This window comes from Oncorhynchus masou, chromosome 12 (assembly GCF_036934945.1).
Source record: "Oncorhynchus masou masou isolate Uvic2021 chromosome 12, UVic_Omas_1.1, whole genome shotgun sequence".
NCBI lineage: Eukaryota > Metazoa > Chordata > Actinopteri > Salmoniformes > Salmonidae > Oncorhynchus > Oncorhynchus masou.
The window spans coordinates 61,389,344-61,405,274 of NC_088223.1; the positions used below are offsets into that span (position 1 = coordinate 61,389,344).

At 45.0% G+C, this 15,931-nt stretch overlaps 1 protein-coding gene across 4 annotated transcripts in view; it reads left to right on the forward strand.

The window, feature by feature from the left end:
• Window positions 1-15,931, forward strand: part of LOC135550574 (sodium channel subunit beta-4-like) — a 30,336-nt gene that overhangs the window by 11,637 nt on the left and 2,768 nt on the right. For 3 of the 4 annotated variants that reach the window (XM_064981511.1, XM_064981512.1, XM_064981509.1), the window contains 3 exons: window positions 3,308-3,530; window positions 3,738-3,867; window positions 4,046-7,456. In XM_064981511.1, coding sequence (XP_064837583.1) covers window positions 3,308-3,530; window positions 3,738-3,867; window positions 4,046-4,142 — 450 coding nt within the window. In that variant the 3' untranslated portion in view covers window positions 4,143-7,456. Of the gene's footprint in view, window positions 1-3,307; window positions 3,531-3,737; window positions 3,868-4,045; window positions 7,457-9,661; window positions 9,776-15,931 lie in introns of those variants that run through there. The other variant, XR_010457122.1, reaches the window with a different exon arrangement.

Here is a 15,931-nt window from a genome sequence, read left to right on the forward strand (position 1 = left end):
CGATGTGCAAAACTGATAGACACCCCAAGCGACTTACAGCTGTAATCGCAGCAAAGGTGGCGCTACAAAGTATTAACTTAAGGGGGCTGAATAATTTTTCACGCCCAATTTTTCAGTTTTTGATTTGTTAAAAAAGTTTGAAATATCCAATAAATGTCGTTTCACTTCATGATTGTGTCCCACTTGTTGTTGATTCTTCACAAAAAAATACAGTTCTATATCTTTATGTTTGAAGCCTGAAATGTGGCAAAAGGTCGCAAAGTTCAAGAGGGCCGAATACTTTCGCAAGGCACTGTAAGTGTTGGGTGTCCCCAATCAATGCCATTACACTACATAACCTTTTTGGGTTATCTACATACAGTATACATAATTATTTGATTAATAATTCAACCATTTGATTGGCTGGTAACGATCAATAAATCAATTAACGAGTTGTGTTTGTTTTTCTCCTCTCTGGGGTCTGGGAGGACAGCTTGACTGACAGATAGAAGCTAGTAACTGTAGTGTATTGTATTATAGTCAGTCACCTCAGGCCACAGGCTATACTGAGCCTCTACTGACCAACAGCACCTGTCAATCAACAAGCACTGTATAATCTATCTATTATATAGTCTCTCTGTGTGAGCTCTGAGTGAGTCTCAGTGGGTGAGGGGTGTAAGGTTAACACACAACGTATGTGCATAGCACACACAAGTACGTAGACACCACAAAGGCACAAGCGTGTAGAGTACATACACACATGTGGCGGCATGTAGCCTAGCGGTTAGAGTGTTGGACTAGTAACCGAAAGGTTGCAAGATTGAATCCCTGAACTGACAATGTAAAAACCTGTCGTTCTGCCCCTGAACAAGGCAGTTAACCCACTGTTCCTGGGCCATTGCTGAAAATAAGAATTTGTTCTTAACTGACTTGCCTAGTTAAATAAAGGTAAAAGTAAATAAAAAATATGAAGTACATTGCTTGTTCTGAACGACAGTGGGATGGGGCAGGTTTGGTAAGGGACTATAGAAAGGCAGAGAGAGCTGTGGAGAGAGTGAGTGAGGCAGGGGAAGACAGCAGGGTGGGTGAGCTTGCTCCCTCATTGCGCTCTGCTAAGTGGAATAAGCTTTTTTTCTTTCATTCTCTGTTTTCTTTTTCTACCTTGCTCTTCATGAAATATTCACCACTCCATTCCCCGCTAATTGTTCCCAACAAGACGGAGTGCCCTGCCTGCTGGAATTAAATTAACCCATTAGCGGCTGTCTCCGTCAGAGCAGCCAACCCAGGAAGTGTTTGTGTGTGTGCGCGCGCGTGTGTGTGTGTGTGTGTGAGTAAGTAGCTTTCTTTCCCCTGAGTTACACACGCACACGCATGCACACGCAAACGCACACACTCTACCAACTGTCTCACATACCCAAGAGAGCCCAGGTACAGTCAATAAAAGTGAGTGCTGCCAGGTGCTATACTGTAAAAAAAAAAAAAAAACTATAAAGCACAAATACTGAACATTTACACAGGTACACACACACACAATCCTGACATACCCCAACCAAAAACCCTGGACGAACGGAGATATCCGTACCATGCTGAGAGCCTGTAATGCAGCATTCAATGTCAGCAGAATGAACCCCGATGACTCGGTGGCGGGTGACGCATACAAGGCAAGCAGGTACGAGCTCCGCAAATCTATTATGAAAGAAAAAAGACAATACAGGCTTCAACTTGAATTGATATTTCACAACTCAGACTCATTGACGCATGTGGCAAGGACAACAAACCATCAAGACTACAAAGGCAAATCCGTCTCTATGGTGACCACCAAAGCCTCCCTCCTAGCTGAACTTAACACATTCTATGTTCGCTTCGAGGCAGACAATACCGAGTCATCCAGGGAGACTCTGGACGACCAGGTGCTTTCACTCTCCCAGGCCATAGTCCCCACCTGCTTCAAGGAGACCACCATCGTCCCAGAGCCCAAGAAAAACAAGGTGACATGCCGCGTCGCACTCACCTCGGTCCTCGTGAAATGCTTCCAGAGGCAGGTCATGGCCCACATCAAGGCCAGCATACCAGGCACATTGGACCCACTCCAATTTCCTTACCGCTCCAGTAGATACACGGAAGATACCATTTCCATTGCTATTCACATGGCCGTAACACATCTGGAAAAGAGGAACACCTATGTGAGAATGCTGTTCATTGTCTAGAGTTTAGCATTCAACACTATTATTCCATCCAAGCTCGACACCAAGCTCAGAGCCCTGGGTCTGGACACCATCCTCTGCAACTGGGTCCTGGACTTCCTGATGGGCAGACCACAGGCTGTGAAGACTGGCAACCACACCTCCTCCACACTGACTCTTAACACAGGGGCTTCCCAGGGGGTGTGTCCTCAGCCCTCTGCTGTACTTCCTCTTCAGCCATGAACGTGTGGCTTTGCAACTCCATCATCAACTTTGCTAACGACACTACGATTGGAGGCCTGATAAACAACGAGGAGTCAGTCTATAGAGGGGAAGTAAGTGAACTGGCATTGTGCTGACAGGACAAAAACCTCTCACTCAACGTCAGCAAAACAAAGGAGTTGATTGCTGACTTCAGGAAGCAACCGCAAGGCCCTCCAGCGGGTGATGAAGACGGCCTGGAACTGTGCTCCCACCCATCCAGGACATCTACTTGAAACGGTGCCTGAGGAAGCCCTGCAGCATTAACAAGGACCCCACACACTCCAGCCATGAGCTGTTCACTCCCTTACTGTTGGGCCGCCGGTATCGGAGCATGAGGTCTGATACCAGCAGGCTCAGAGACAGTTTCTATCTACAAGAAAATCAGTCTGCTGAACACTTGAACTGGACTCGCCGCACCTTAGCACACATACCCTCACTCACTTTCACACACACACACACACACACACACACACACACACACACACACACACACACACACACACACACACACACACACACACACTCAATTTCTCACTCACTTTCACACACACACACACATACCCTCACTCAATTTCTCACTCACTTTCACACACACACACACACACACACACACACACACACACCCTCACTCAATTTCTCACTCACTTTCACACACACACACACACACACACACACACACACACACACACACACACACACACACACACACACACACACACACACACACACACACATACCCTCACTCAATTTCTCACTCACTCACTTTCACACACACACACACACATACACGAACACACACATACACACACACACACATACACGAACGCACGCACGCACACACACACACACACGTGTGATTGATGGCTGCCTGGTCCTCTCAGGTTTGTGAGTCAGTGATTCCGTCAGACGGGATGGATCCTCATCCAGTGAGTATCTACCGGGAGCGGGTGGAGTTTATCGGCACCAGTGATCACAACAACATCTCCATCCTGCTTTGGAACATCACCTTTGAGGACGAGGGCCAGTACACCTGCTTCGGACGCAACCCCAAAGAGAAGGGCAAGAACCACAGCGCTATCTTTACCCTTGTCGTGGTGGACGAGTGTGAGTATTAACTAGCGTTCTCTTTGCTTTACTCCAGGCAGGCAGTACAGGTGTTCTGGTGCCTAACGTGGAAATGCTGGGCGGGTAGTCGGGTACCATAAGCAACAACGTCTAGATGTGCTGTGCTGTGTAGACGATGCACTGTAGTTAGCTAATGTCTGTCTGATCAGCGTCTACCTTCTCCCCTCCCTGGTTCCTTCTCTGCAGTACGAGTGGTGGACAACACTCTCACCATCATAATTGCTTCTGCAGTGGGCGGAGCCATCGCCCTGCTGATGACTTTCATGCTGGTGAAGAACTTCATCCTTTTCGTTCTCTTCAAAATCGAGGAGAGGAAGTGAGTAAGACAGATAGGGCCATGGAGACCAACTGGCCATCCACACAGAGAAACACCTTTAGCTCATCTCAGTGCCCCCAAACTGTAGTAAAACAGGCGGGCTACAATGATACAATTACGTGGGAAAAACAGGTGTCTCTTCTAACCCTCCTCTTTCCTCTGCTCCTCCCGTCCACAGAAAGATCGAGTGCCTTGTACAATCTTCCTCAGCTGATGAAACAAACAATGTCTCAGGATCCAAAACTTCAAAACCACTGACACCAAAGAAGAAATGAGAGTACTTGCATGTATGTACATCCATATATAAATATACAGTTATATCTATGCATATACTGTATTTTTATGCATAAACATGTGTATTGACATGTGACTCCATGGGCAGGCTTCTTGGGCAGGTTTTTTGGACTGAGAAGCACGTCTGATGGAGAGACTTCATTGAAAGTGTTTGTTAGTCCAATAAGCTTAGGCTGTGTCCCGGAAACTGCTCCCATACGTTCTAGTTGATATATAATTTTTTTTTTAATTAAGACCTGAACCTAGGACTGTTTTTCATATTATATTAAAAAGAAAATATATGCTTAAGACGAGGAATAATGCTACGTAATAATGCTGTTTAAACTGTGCTGGATCCTACTCCTCTCTCCACCAACCAACCCCACTGCCCTGGGTTCAACTGAAACTGTCTACAAAATCAAACGGTGTGTTTGAAGAAAATGTATGTGATATTATTCACAGTTTAATTCAATCTCCACTGGCATTATGCCACTTCAGATCCAGCTTCAGTCCTATTGCACAATACCACTGATTCGCATCAAGTTTAGTTTAGTGCTGTTTAGAATACAATATTAACTCTGCGATTCCAAAAGTAATGAATTAACCCTGTTGTATCATATTTAGAAACCAGGGTCTCTAAAGGGTTTTGCTGCGGTGAGGAGTGAGAAAGGATCCAGTTCAGAACATTATACATTTTCTTTGCTTGATATAAAACACTGGTGCCTGTTAGTGCTTCTATCTTCCTCTGCTGGTAGGAAGACTAAATACTGCAAAACCATTTACCAAACGCAGCAAAACGCAAAGGAATAATACTACAAGCTGATGAATGAAATGATAGACAATCCCTTAACCGACCCCCTAGAAAAAGGAATAAACCTCTAATAATGCTGCTTTTAAGACAAATAACCTTAATGCGTTTATAAGCATGTGAAACCCTAAGGCAGATGTAGAGGCACAATGCCTGACAATAGAAATGTACCCTCTCGTGTTCTTTCCTGGAATCCCAGACTTAACCACGTGTGATGTGTTTAGTTCTGCTTTGAAGCTGGTTCCAAATCTGCTCATCATGCCGACCCTCACCACATCCAGTGGTTGGCATGGAAATGCACTGGAAACTATTAGGTAGTTGGTTCACTGGCTTGAACATGAACTTGTATCAGACAGAAACACACCCCACATATTCCTATTGTATGTCCACTTACAAATAGCTGTCTCTTTGTTGTTCTGAACACATTTACACAGACCGATGTGTCGACACACTGCAATAAGTACTGCCGTGCTGCAGCGCAGCGGAATTTATGATGGTTCATTCATGGCTCCTGATTCAACACAAATTCAGCATGTGCGGAAAACCAGATGTCCCTCATCTATAGTCATTACGGACACCTCCACTAACCACACCATAAAGAGATGCATGGAGCAGCAGTTCGGTTGCAGGTAGAGCGATAGACGGGGACAGATCTTTACTGGACAGAGTAGAATAGACACACAACTGATATCCCATATTCAGCCCATTTATTGTGCCAAACTGGGATAACCCTGAGAAACCCACACCTGATCAGGAATGGACTCCTTTCACGGGTTTCCTAAGTTACTATTGAAATCAAACGCTATTGAACTGCTATGGCATATATCCAATGGTGGCACGTTTAAGATGCTGAATGTCTTGTTTTCAAAATACCTCCAGTGTGTGTGAAAACATGCGTGTTCAGGGGAGAACTTCATGTCAATGTCCATTGTCTAGGACCTTGCTGCATCTGTCATTGTATAAACATAACAAATATACCTCCCTCAATCACTGAAGAAGTTTCTGAGATGGACAAGCCCCAGTATTGCTGTTCCCATAGCATAGCCCTTCAAATACATGCACTGGCCTGTTGCAATAGTAGGAGGGTCTTTTGGGAACTTTACCTTAAAGATGTGCTAGACATGTAAACCACAGAGATGTCTTGTACCAGTGGAGCAGTGAGTGAATGAACCTAAATAGCTGTATATTTAACATGAGGGTAAAGTTGAATGACCTCAGGTGTCTTAGATGAGAACAGATCGATGGCACGGTTAGATCATAGACAGTAGTAAATGTACTATCTCTGGTAGGACACGGATTTGAGCTTGTGGCACTGAATCCCTGACTGACTCACACTTCTAAGAGAACAGTGATACTATGCAAACACCACTACTGAGCGGAAGACATGCATGTACTGTAGGACAGACTGCTCCAGTTCTCCCAATGGGATCTGCTTTCACAACGCTGCCCAGGCATTACAGCAACATGACTATAGCTACTGCAGGATTCCAATACACCATTGAGTTGTGATAATGTCAGCAATAAAAATGACAGGAGCAACAATAATCAAAGTAGGTTATGGGAAATGGAGTTCTGATGAGCTGATCTATGGAAGATGAGGAACAGGTTTATAGTGCACAGATTTCCATGGCTCATCTTCTATTCAGCAGAAGGGTCTGTGGGATGGACGGCAGTGTGAGAAATCCTTGAAAAGAAGAACCTGTGGAGATATGCAATATAGAGTATGTAATTTAAAAGAGCAACATGAGATTTTAGCCATAAATTACATTTTGTTGTGGTTTTAAGGAGACTGCTTACAACCGCTTAAATGGCTTAGTACAGCTTATCACAATCCGAAAAAGATTGTTGCAAGGACGTGAATGCATTTTGTATTGCTAATGTTTTTGCTATTGTCAACCTCACAGACGAGAACCAATCGTGATACAGGAAGTTGTACAAAACTAATTTGCAGCTTCACGTAGAATTCTAAGTAGGTTTTATTGTGAATTTCTATTCCGTTGGTACTACTGGCATGTAATTCACATTGGGCACTAGTTGCAAGTGGAAATTTTTACATGTATAACCTCTAACGTACTTAAAGCATAACTGTGAGTGACTCACGTCCTTTTGAAATGCCCTTACACAGTACTGTAGCAGTACCAACCGTCTTCCCTGTACGCTTACAACTGTACTGAAAAGAACTGGATGGATCAAGCAATATGAATGTTCAATCTTTGTAGTTTGGAAATTGAGAACATTGTTGTACCACATTGTAGTAGCAGAGTTGCTGACAGTGACCTCTGTCATCCATTATTGCACTTTTGACAACAGAATGTTTGAATCTATAATGTCGCCAGACCGTACTGACACCTTGGTCCCACATTGCTATCCCAACTAACGCAAATGTACAGTCATTTCTCTTTACTCCCTCTCAAATGATGCCCCCTCCCATGTAATCTCTCCACCATGCAGATCAGCTGTATTCTTTATTATAAAAGCCACCAGAATCCAATAAACGTTTAAATAAAACCATGTTGTCATTTCTTGGCTGTCAAAAAATAAAAAAAACATTGGACAATAATCAAATCACAACCCTTTAAAAAAAGATCAAATTTATTAAAACATTAATACATACAAAAATCTCACAAAGGGAGTATAAAACAATAAAAACGTGAACAGTCACAGCTCAGTATTGAGTCACAGGTCAGTGGAATGTGTTTGTCCTTTGAGTGAATTTTTGCCAGACTCAGTCAGCGCTCATTGAGAGAGAGCCAGTCAGTTGAGTTCTCGGTGAGAAACTGGATTTTTAGGAGTACATCTGAAAAATAGGACAACCAAATCATATCAGGTAAGGAATTAAAGGCACCTATAACAAGTGGGAATGCATCAAAATGAGGTATTAGTTTTCCATCACATTATCTGGCCCTGCCCTCCCCCTTTTGAGTCCTAGAGAGGTCTGTGATAGTAGCCAGACTCCCACCTCCATGATGGAGTAGATCCAGTTGAGTTGCTGCTCTACGCTGCAGTAGACCCCAGGATTCCCCGGGCGGGCACAGCCCACCCCCCAGCTCACCACCCCCACCAGCTGCCAACACTTGGATAGGAACACCAGTGGACCCCCACTGTCACCCTGGGAGAGAGAGAGGGAGTGAGCAAAATAAATGACAATTGAAGACAAATGCAAAGTATGACTGCATTGGCAGTGTGATAGTCTAACAGACTAAAAGCAGCCATTTTGTAGGCGTGTGTTGGTGGAGGAGCTCTACCTGGCACGCGTCCACTTCGCCCTCCATGTTCCCTGCGCACAGCATTCTGGGAGTGAGGGAGGGGCCGTAGATGGAGGGGCGGGAGCACACCTTCCTGTCAATCAGAGACACAGTGCCACTCTGCAGAATTGAGGCGATTTTACCTGGGCAAGAGGAATTCCTAGTCAGTTTTACAACCAAAATGTCTCTTCCACATTTCACCCAACCCCTCTGAATCAGAGGTCCGGGGAGCAATTAACTGCCTTGCTCAAGGGCAAAATTGCTGTTTTTTTTCCACCTTGCCGGCTCAGGGATTCAAACAAGAAACCTTTCGGTCACTGTCCCAACCGCTAGGCTAACTGCCGCTCAGGACATACAGGTAGCCTCTTACACTAAGAACACAAGAAAGCTGAACAGAGATAGGTCGGACATGGAAGTGTGCACTTGTATATGCTCTGCCATTGTCGGGGCTTTGGTCTACAGTACGGTGGTAGGTAGCCTAGTGGTTAAGAGAGTTGGGCCAGTAACCGAAAGGTTGCTGGATAAAATCTCCAAGCTGTCGATGTGCCCTCGAGCAATACTAGTTCTTCCTGTAAGTCGCTCTGGATAAGAGTCTGTTAAATGACTAAAATGTAAAAATATATATTGGCTTTACATAGATTGGATTAAACTTAGTTATAGACCTGCCTTCTGCTCTGTACAGATAGCCCTGTCTCACCTTTCTCCTGCTGGAAGCCCCAGCCAGTCACCACCAAGGGGTCCCCTGCCTTCAGAAGCAGGCTGTGGGGAGGCAGGCACACTGGGCGGAGGGTGTCTGGAGAGTCAAGACACTTTTTAAATTATAAAACTAGGTGGTTTGAGCCCTGAATGCTGATTGTCTGAAAGCTGTGGTATATCACAGGTAGGACAAAACATTTGTCACTAATATATTCTATATTCTTCAATGACAGAAATACAGTCCTGGCAGTTCAACTTCATAACACTAGAGGACAGTATGGGAAGTTGACCCCCCGTGTGTGTACATGTTCCCATCCATCATGCTGAGCAATGAAGGTTATAGGCTACTGTAAAGGACTTTGGAACGGTTGAGTAACTGCTGGAGAGGTGTCCAGTACCTCCGGTAGTGACAGGCCTGGTGAGCTTCAGCATGGCGATGTCATAGTCGTGAGTGAAACCATTGTAATCTTTATTGATTATGATGGCTTCTACAGAAATCCCCCCAGTAGACATCAGGTGGGTGCTACCCAGCACCACTTGCCAGAGGTTCAGATCATTCCCATCACTGGGTGTGTGTGTGAAAGAAGACAAAAAAAGTCAGCATTTGTTTTGCATATGCAAAATTAAAACAAAATGTTATGACAGCAAGAGCGTAATAAAGCAAAACACAACTGAGTGTGTGTGCTGACCGGCTGAAGCAGTGTGCAGCGGTGATAAGCCAGGTGAGGGAGACCAGGGAGCCTCCACAGACGTGCTGCTTGTCTTTCTGCAGGCTGGCCTGCCACGGCCACTCCTCTATGGTGGTGTCAGAACCTCCCACCACCCGGTCTTGCCCCACCGCATCCCCACAGTCTGGAGGGACACGCATGGAATGACAAGCAATATGGTAAGCACTTCCAACTTAATACAAACGTCCAACCATTTCTTTCGGGGGGCACCATGAAGTATCTATAGGGTAGTGGCAAAAGTGTGTAGATGGATGGTGATCATTTTAAATATTTACCTGAGCAGGATAGAGCTATCACAGAGCCTGAAATGCAGGTTTGTCTGAGAAACAGAGAGGATTGTCACTTCCTCACACCTAAACAGTCAGATGGATGGACAGCATCCAGTAGAACATCTACCTGCTGATGAGTGCAGTGTGAAGGGGACCCTTAGTTCTTGCTCTTACTGCACTGAATGACTCTCCCAGTGAGTGGTGTAGGCTGGTGATATCCAGTCTCTCGCTTTTAGGGTTCCTGGTGTAGATGACAAACAGTAGCCAGCTATATACAGGAGATGCATCAGACTATGTGTCTAACTGAATAGAAGAGGAGCTGTCATCTTACAGTGTGTATCCCAGATGCTGACAGGCACTGCGGGTGTCGCTCAATCCCCAGTCGTCTGCGCACACAGTGCTCCACCCAGCCTCCACCCTGAACACCTGTAGCACCATGCTCTCACCCACCAACCGCACTACAGAGAGACAAGGATGGAGGAGTTAAATGGGCAATCGGCAGTAAAATAAAGTCTTTCACCCGCCCCTCTAGTGTTTTTGCAGACTTGTAGTATTTACAAGTTTACTGTTAAATTTGTTTTACCACCTTTGACATATAAGTGAAGGCTTTCTCAAAGAGGAAACCTATTGGAGAATACTATAAGAGCACATTTTCCATAACCTGTCGGTACTGTAGGTAGAACTGGGGACTGAATGGATAGTTCAGAGCTTCTTCCTGTAATCTGTATGGAACACAATATGGTCTGTACTTAACGTGCAGGGTTATCACTTGTGGCACAAACGGAGACATGGGAGAAGTATTTTTGCAGACATTACTTTAGTATTTACTACAGTGTTTGTGGATAATACTGTAGTATTTACTATAATATTCTACATAAAATGGCTCAACTTACCCCACAACAGTTAAACTAAGCATGAGGCATTGATCATTTATTTTCTTCAACAATCAATGGGTACAAATCATTAATTTTTACATCCCAAAAAAATGTATGTAGCAACTGCAGATTTCCCCTTTAAGAGAAAGAAGAATCAGAGAGTGGTATGGTAAGATGAGACGATGATGATGGAGGGAAGGGAAAACAGATGGAGGAGATGGAGGGTGGTGCTGTGGGTCTTGCCTGGGAAGGTGGTGTTGGCCGGCTTGCTGGACACACATGTGAGCTCATCCTTTCCATCAGCACAGTCTGCTTTCCCATCACACACCATCGCCACAGGGATGAACGTCAATGACTGGGAGCAGAAGAACTTGCTGTCGACAAGACACCAGACTGGGGAAGACGAGGGTGGAGGATATAGGATGGAGAGGGGTACAGAGGATGAAGGAGGAAAAGACAATCCGAAGGTTGACAGTGGTGCAACTCTACGATACAGGCTACATACATTACAACAGCAATATGATTTAGAGAAACTCCAGGCTTTAAATGGTAGTTGAAGTTGAGACATGAGATGGAGGGACATACTGAAGTAAGCACCCACTGCCAATATCCCAAGTGTGACCAGTACACAAGACACAGTGATCAGGGTCATCTTTTTCGTAGCCCCCTGGTCCCTCCGGGCCACCGTAACCTGCCTCTTCTGGCGTTGAGGCATGATCAGAGCTGTTGGTGTGAGAGGTGAGGACAGGTAAGGTAGTCAGATGTGAGTTGTGTTACAAAACATGTTCCTCTCCCATTTTGGCAGTAATAATAAAGGCTCCGTATGCTGTGGTTCTCCAGGTGATATACAGCACTCTGTTTTAACTCACCTTGAGACAGGTCTAGATGTGTGGGCTTGTGCTTGGTGCTCCAAACAGCAGTGTGTGTGAATCTAAAGGGAGGAGGGAATATATATCAACTAAAGGAACAGCATCTGAACCTCAAACATTTGTGCAAATCTAAATGTATCATAATATACACTTGTAGAGCAAAAGGTATACATTTACATTTAAGTCATTTGGCAGACGCTCTTATCCAGAGTGACTTACAAATTGGAAGTATGTCACGGTCTCATATCTTACCAGTGTGCCCACCAGGCTGTCCTGTCTATCAGCTGCTCTCCAGAAAAGTCAGGTAAGGCGTCTGCCAAGCTCTAGAAACAGCCATCAAACAGACAGATGCCACAATGCCAGAATTCTCACAAGCACTTCCTGTGCACTAATGACCAAACAGCAGGTGGGGGAGGATCTTTGCTAATTAAGCTAATTGGTTTGGTGTGAGTAGGTGATGTGATTAGTGGAATTAGGCAGTTTTTGGCCATGGCTGGGATAATACCAGAGACAGAAGAGGAAGCTAGAGACGTCTCACTCGAGCCTTTTTTCTGGTTCACATACAGCCAATGAACTACTAAGAAGACCAGACCCAGCTGCTAAATCATTGGTGCCTATGGGAGAGCCACCCCTTAATTAAGCAGACTGGAACTGTGACCGTTTTTGTCTACGGTCAACAGCCTTCATTTATGCTCAGTGCTTTCTGTGATCCTTGGGAAGTCCCGACTCTAAACTTAACCCCTGCTCTAACCTTAACCCTTACATGAACCATGTTCAATGTCAACTTTAATAGGGTGACATCAGAGGTGGGACATCCCAAGCATTAAACTGTTCCCTTGTCCACCATCTTTGATGATACTACAGGCAAAGCACTGTCTGTCTATCTACCACTTTGACATCAATGGTTGTCAAAACACATTATTGATCTTTACTGTCATGATTCTAGATTTCCCATATGAGTAAGCTACTGTACATTTTATTGACTGATCTATGTGAGTGCATCACCAGCTTGAAATTATCTGGATTCTGACAAACAGACAGTACAGTCGTGGCCAAAAGTTTTGAGAATGACACAAATATTAATTTCCACAAAGATGTCTGCTTCAGTGTCTTTAGGTCATTTTGTCAGATGTTACTATGGAATACTGAAGTATAATTACAAGCATTTCATAAGTGTAAAAGGCTTTTATTGACAATTACATGAAGTTGAAGTGAAGAGTCAATATTTGCAGTGTTGACCATTCTTTTTCAAGACCTCTACAATCCACCTTGGCATGCTGTCAACTAACTTCTGGGCCACATCCTGACTGATGGCAGCCCATTCTTGCATAATCAATACTTGGAGTTTGTCAGAATTTGTTGGTTTTTGTTTGTCCACCTGCCTCTTGAGGATTGACCACAAGTTCTTAATGGGATTAAGGTCTGGGGGGTTTCCTGGCCATGGACCCAAAATATCAATATTTTGTTCCCCAAGCCACTTAGTCATCACTTTTGCCTTATGGCAAGGTGCTCCATCATGCTGGAAAAGGCATTGTTCGTCACCAAACTGTTCCTGAATGTTTGGGAGATGTTCCTGGATGTGTTGGTACCATTCTTTATTCATAGCTGTGTTCTTAGGCAAAATTGTGAGTGAGCCCACTCCCTTAGCTGAGAAGCAAGACCACACATGAATGGCCTCAGGATGCTTTACTGTTGGCATGACACAGGACTGATGGTAGCGCTCACCTTGTCTTCTCCGGACAAGCTTTTTTCCGGATGCCCCAAACAATTAAAAAGGGGATTCATCAGAGAAAATGACTTTACCCCAGTCCTCAGCAGTCCAATCCCTTTTGCAAAATATCAGTCTGTCCCTGATGTTTTTCCTGGAGAGAAGTGGATTCTTTGCTGCCCTTTTTGACACCAGGCCATCCTCCAAAAGTCTTTGCCTCACTGTGCGTGCAGATGCACTCACACCTGCCTGCTGCCATTCCTGAGCAAGCTCTGTACTGGTGGTGCCCCGGTCCCGCAGCTGAATCAACTTTAGGAGACGGTCCTGGCGCTTGCTGGACTTTCTTGGGCGCCCTGAAGCCTTCTTCACAACAATTGAACCACTCTCCTTGAAGTTCTTGATGATCCGATAAACGGTTGATTTAGGTGCAATCTTACTGGCAGCAATATCCTTGCCTGTGAAGCCCTTTATGTGCAAAGCAATGATGACGGCATGTGTTTCCTTGCAGGTAACCATGGTTGACAGAGGAAGAACAATGATTCCAAGCACCACACTCCTTTTGTAGCTTCCAGACTGTTATTCGAACTCAATCAGCATGACAGAGTGATCTCCAGCCTTGTCCTCGTCAACCCTCACACCTGTGTTAACGAGAGAATCACTGACATGATGTCAACTGGTCCCTTTGTGGCAGGGCTGAAATGCAGTGGAAATGTTTTTTGGTGATTCAGTTCATTTGCATGGCAAAGAGGGACTTTGCAATTCATCTGATCACCATTCATAACATTTTGGAGTATATGCAAATTGCCATCATACAAACTAAGGCAGCAGACTTTGTGAAAATTAATATTTGTGTCATTCTCAAAACTTTTGGCTACCACTGTACATAATGAGGGGATGTGGTGGAACAGGGGTATGTCAGAGGAGGCTGGTGGGAGGAGCTATAGGAGGACGGGCTCATTGTAATGGCGGGAATAGAAGTAATGGAACGGAGTCGAACATGTGGTCTCTATAGGCAAAAGTCATTCCACTAACGGCTCAAATAGCCGACCAATCAGCCTGTGACCAACCCTTAGTAAACTTTTGGAAAAAATGGTGTTTGATACAATGCTATTTTACAGTAAACAAACTGACAACAAACTTTCAGCATGCTTATAGGGAATGACATTGAACAAACACAGCACTTACTGTACACATCAAAGAAATAGAAAACGTAGACTTTCCCACCCGAGTCACACCTCGACCAAACCCAACATAGAGAATGATGAGTGTCTCTAAGGTCAGGGTGTGACAAGTACATTGTTGAAGCACCTTTGGCAGTGATTACAGCCTTGAGTCTTCTTGGGTATGATCCTACAAGCGTGGCACACCTGTATTTGGGGAGTTTCTCCCATTCTTCTCTGCAGATTCTCTCAAGCTCTGTCAGGTTGGATGGGGAGCGTTGTTACACGGCTATTTTCAGGTCTCTCCAGAGATGTTCAATCAGGTTAAAGGACATTCAGAGACTTGTCCCGAAGCCACTCCTGCGTTGTCTTGGCTGTGTGCTTAGGGTCATTTTCCTGTTGGAAGGTGAACCTTCTGGAGCAGGTTTTCATCAAGTATCTCTCTGTACTTTGCTCCGTTCATCTTCGCCTCGATCCTGACTAGTCTCCCAGATCCTGCTGCTGAAAAACATCCCAATAGCATGATGCTGCCACCACCACGCTTCACCGTAGGGATGGTGCCAGGTTTCCTCCAAACGTGACGCTCAATCTTGGTTTCATCAGACCAAACTCCAAGCTGGCTGTCATGTGCCTTTTGCCTTTTGCTGAGGAGTGGCTTCCGTCTGGCCACTCTACCATAAAGGCCTGATTGGTGGAGTGCTGCAAAGATGGTTGTCCTTCTGGAAGGTTCTCCAATCTCCACAGAGGAACTCTGGAGCTCTGTCAGAGTGACCATCAGGTTCTTAGTCACCTCCCTGACCAAGGCCCTTCTCCCCCGGTTGCTCAGTTTGGCCGTGTGGTCAGCTCTAGGAAGTGTCTTGATGGTTCCAAACTTCTTCCATTTAAAAATGATGGAGGCCACTGTGTTCTTGGGGACCTTCAATGCTGCAGAAATGTTTTGGTACCCTTCCCCAGATCTGTGCCTCGAAACAATCCTGTCTCGGAGCTCTACGGACAATTCCTTCAACCTCATGGCTTGGTTTTTGCTCTGACATGCACTGACAACTGTGGGACCTTATATAGACAGGTGTGTGCCTTTTCAAAATCATGGCCAATCAGTCGAATTTACCACAGGTGGACTCCGATGAAGTTGTAGAAACAAATCAAGGATGATCAATGGAAACAGGATGCACCTGAGCTCAATTTCGAGTCTCATTGCGAAGGGTCTGAATACTTATGGAGCAGCAGTCTAAGGCACTGCATCTCAGTGCTTGAGGCATCCCTACAGACCCTGGTGAGTCTCATAGGGCGGCGCACAGTTGGCCCAGCGTCGTCTGGGTTTGGCCAGTGTAGGCCGTCATTGTAAATAAGAATTTGTTCTTAACGGACTTGCCTAGTTAAATAAAGGTTATAAAATATATATATGTAACCTGTTTTCTCTTTGTCATTATGGG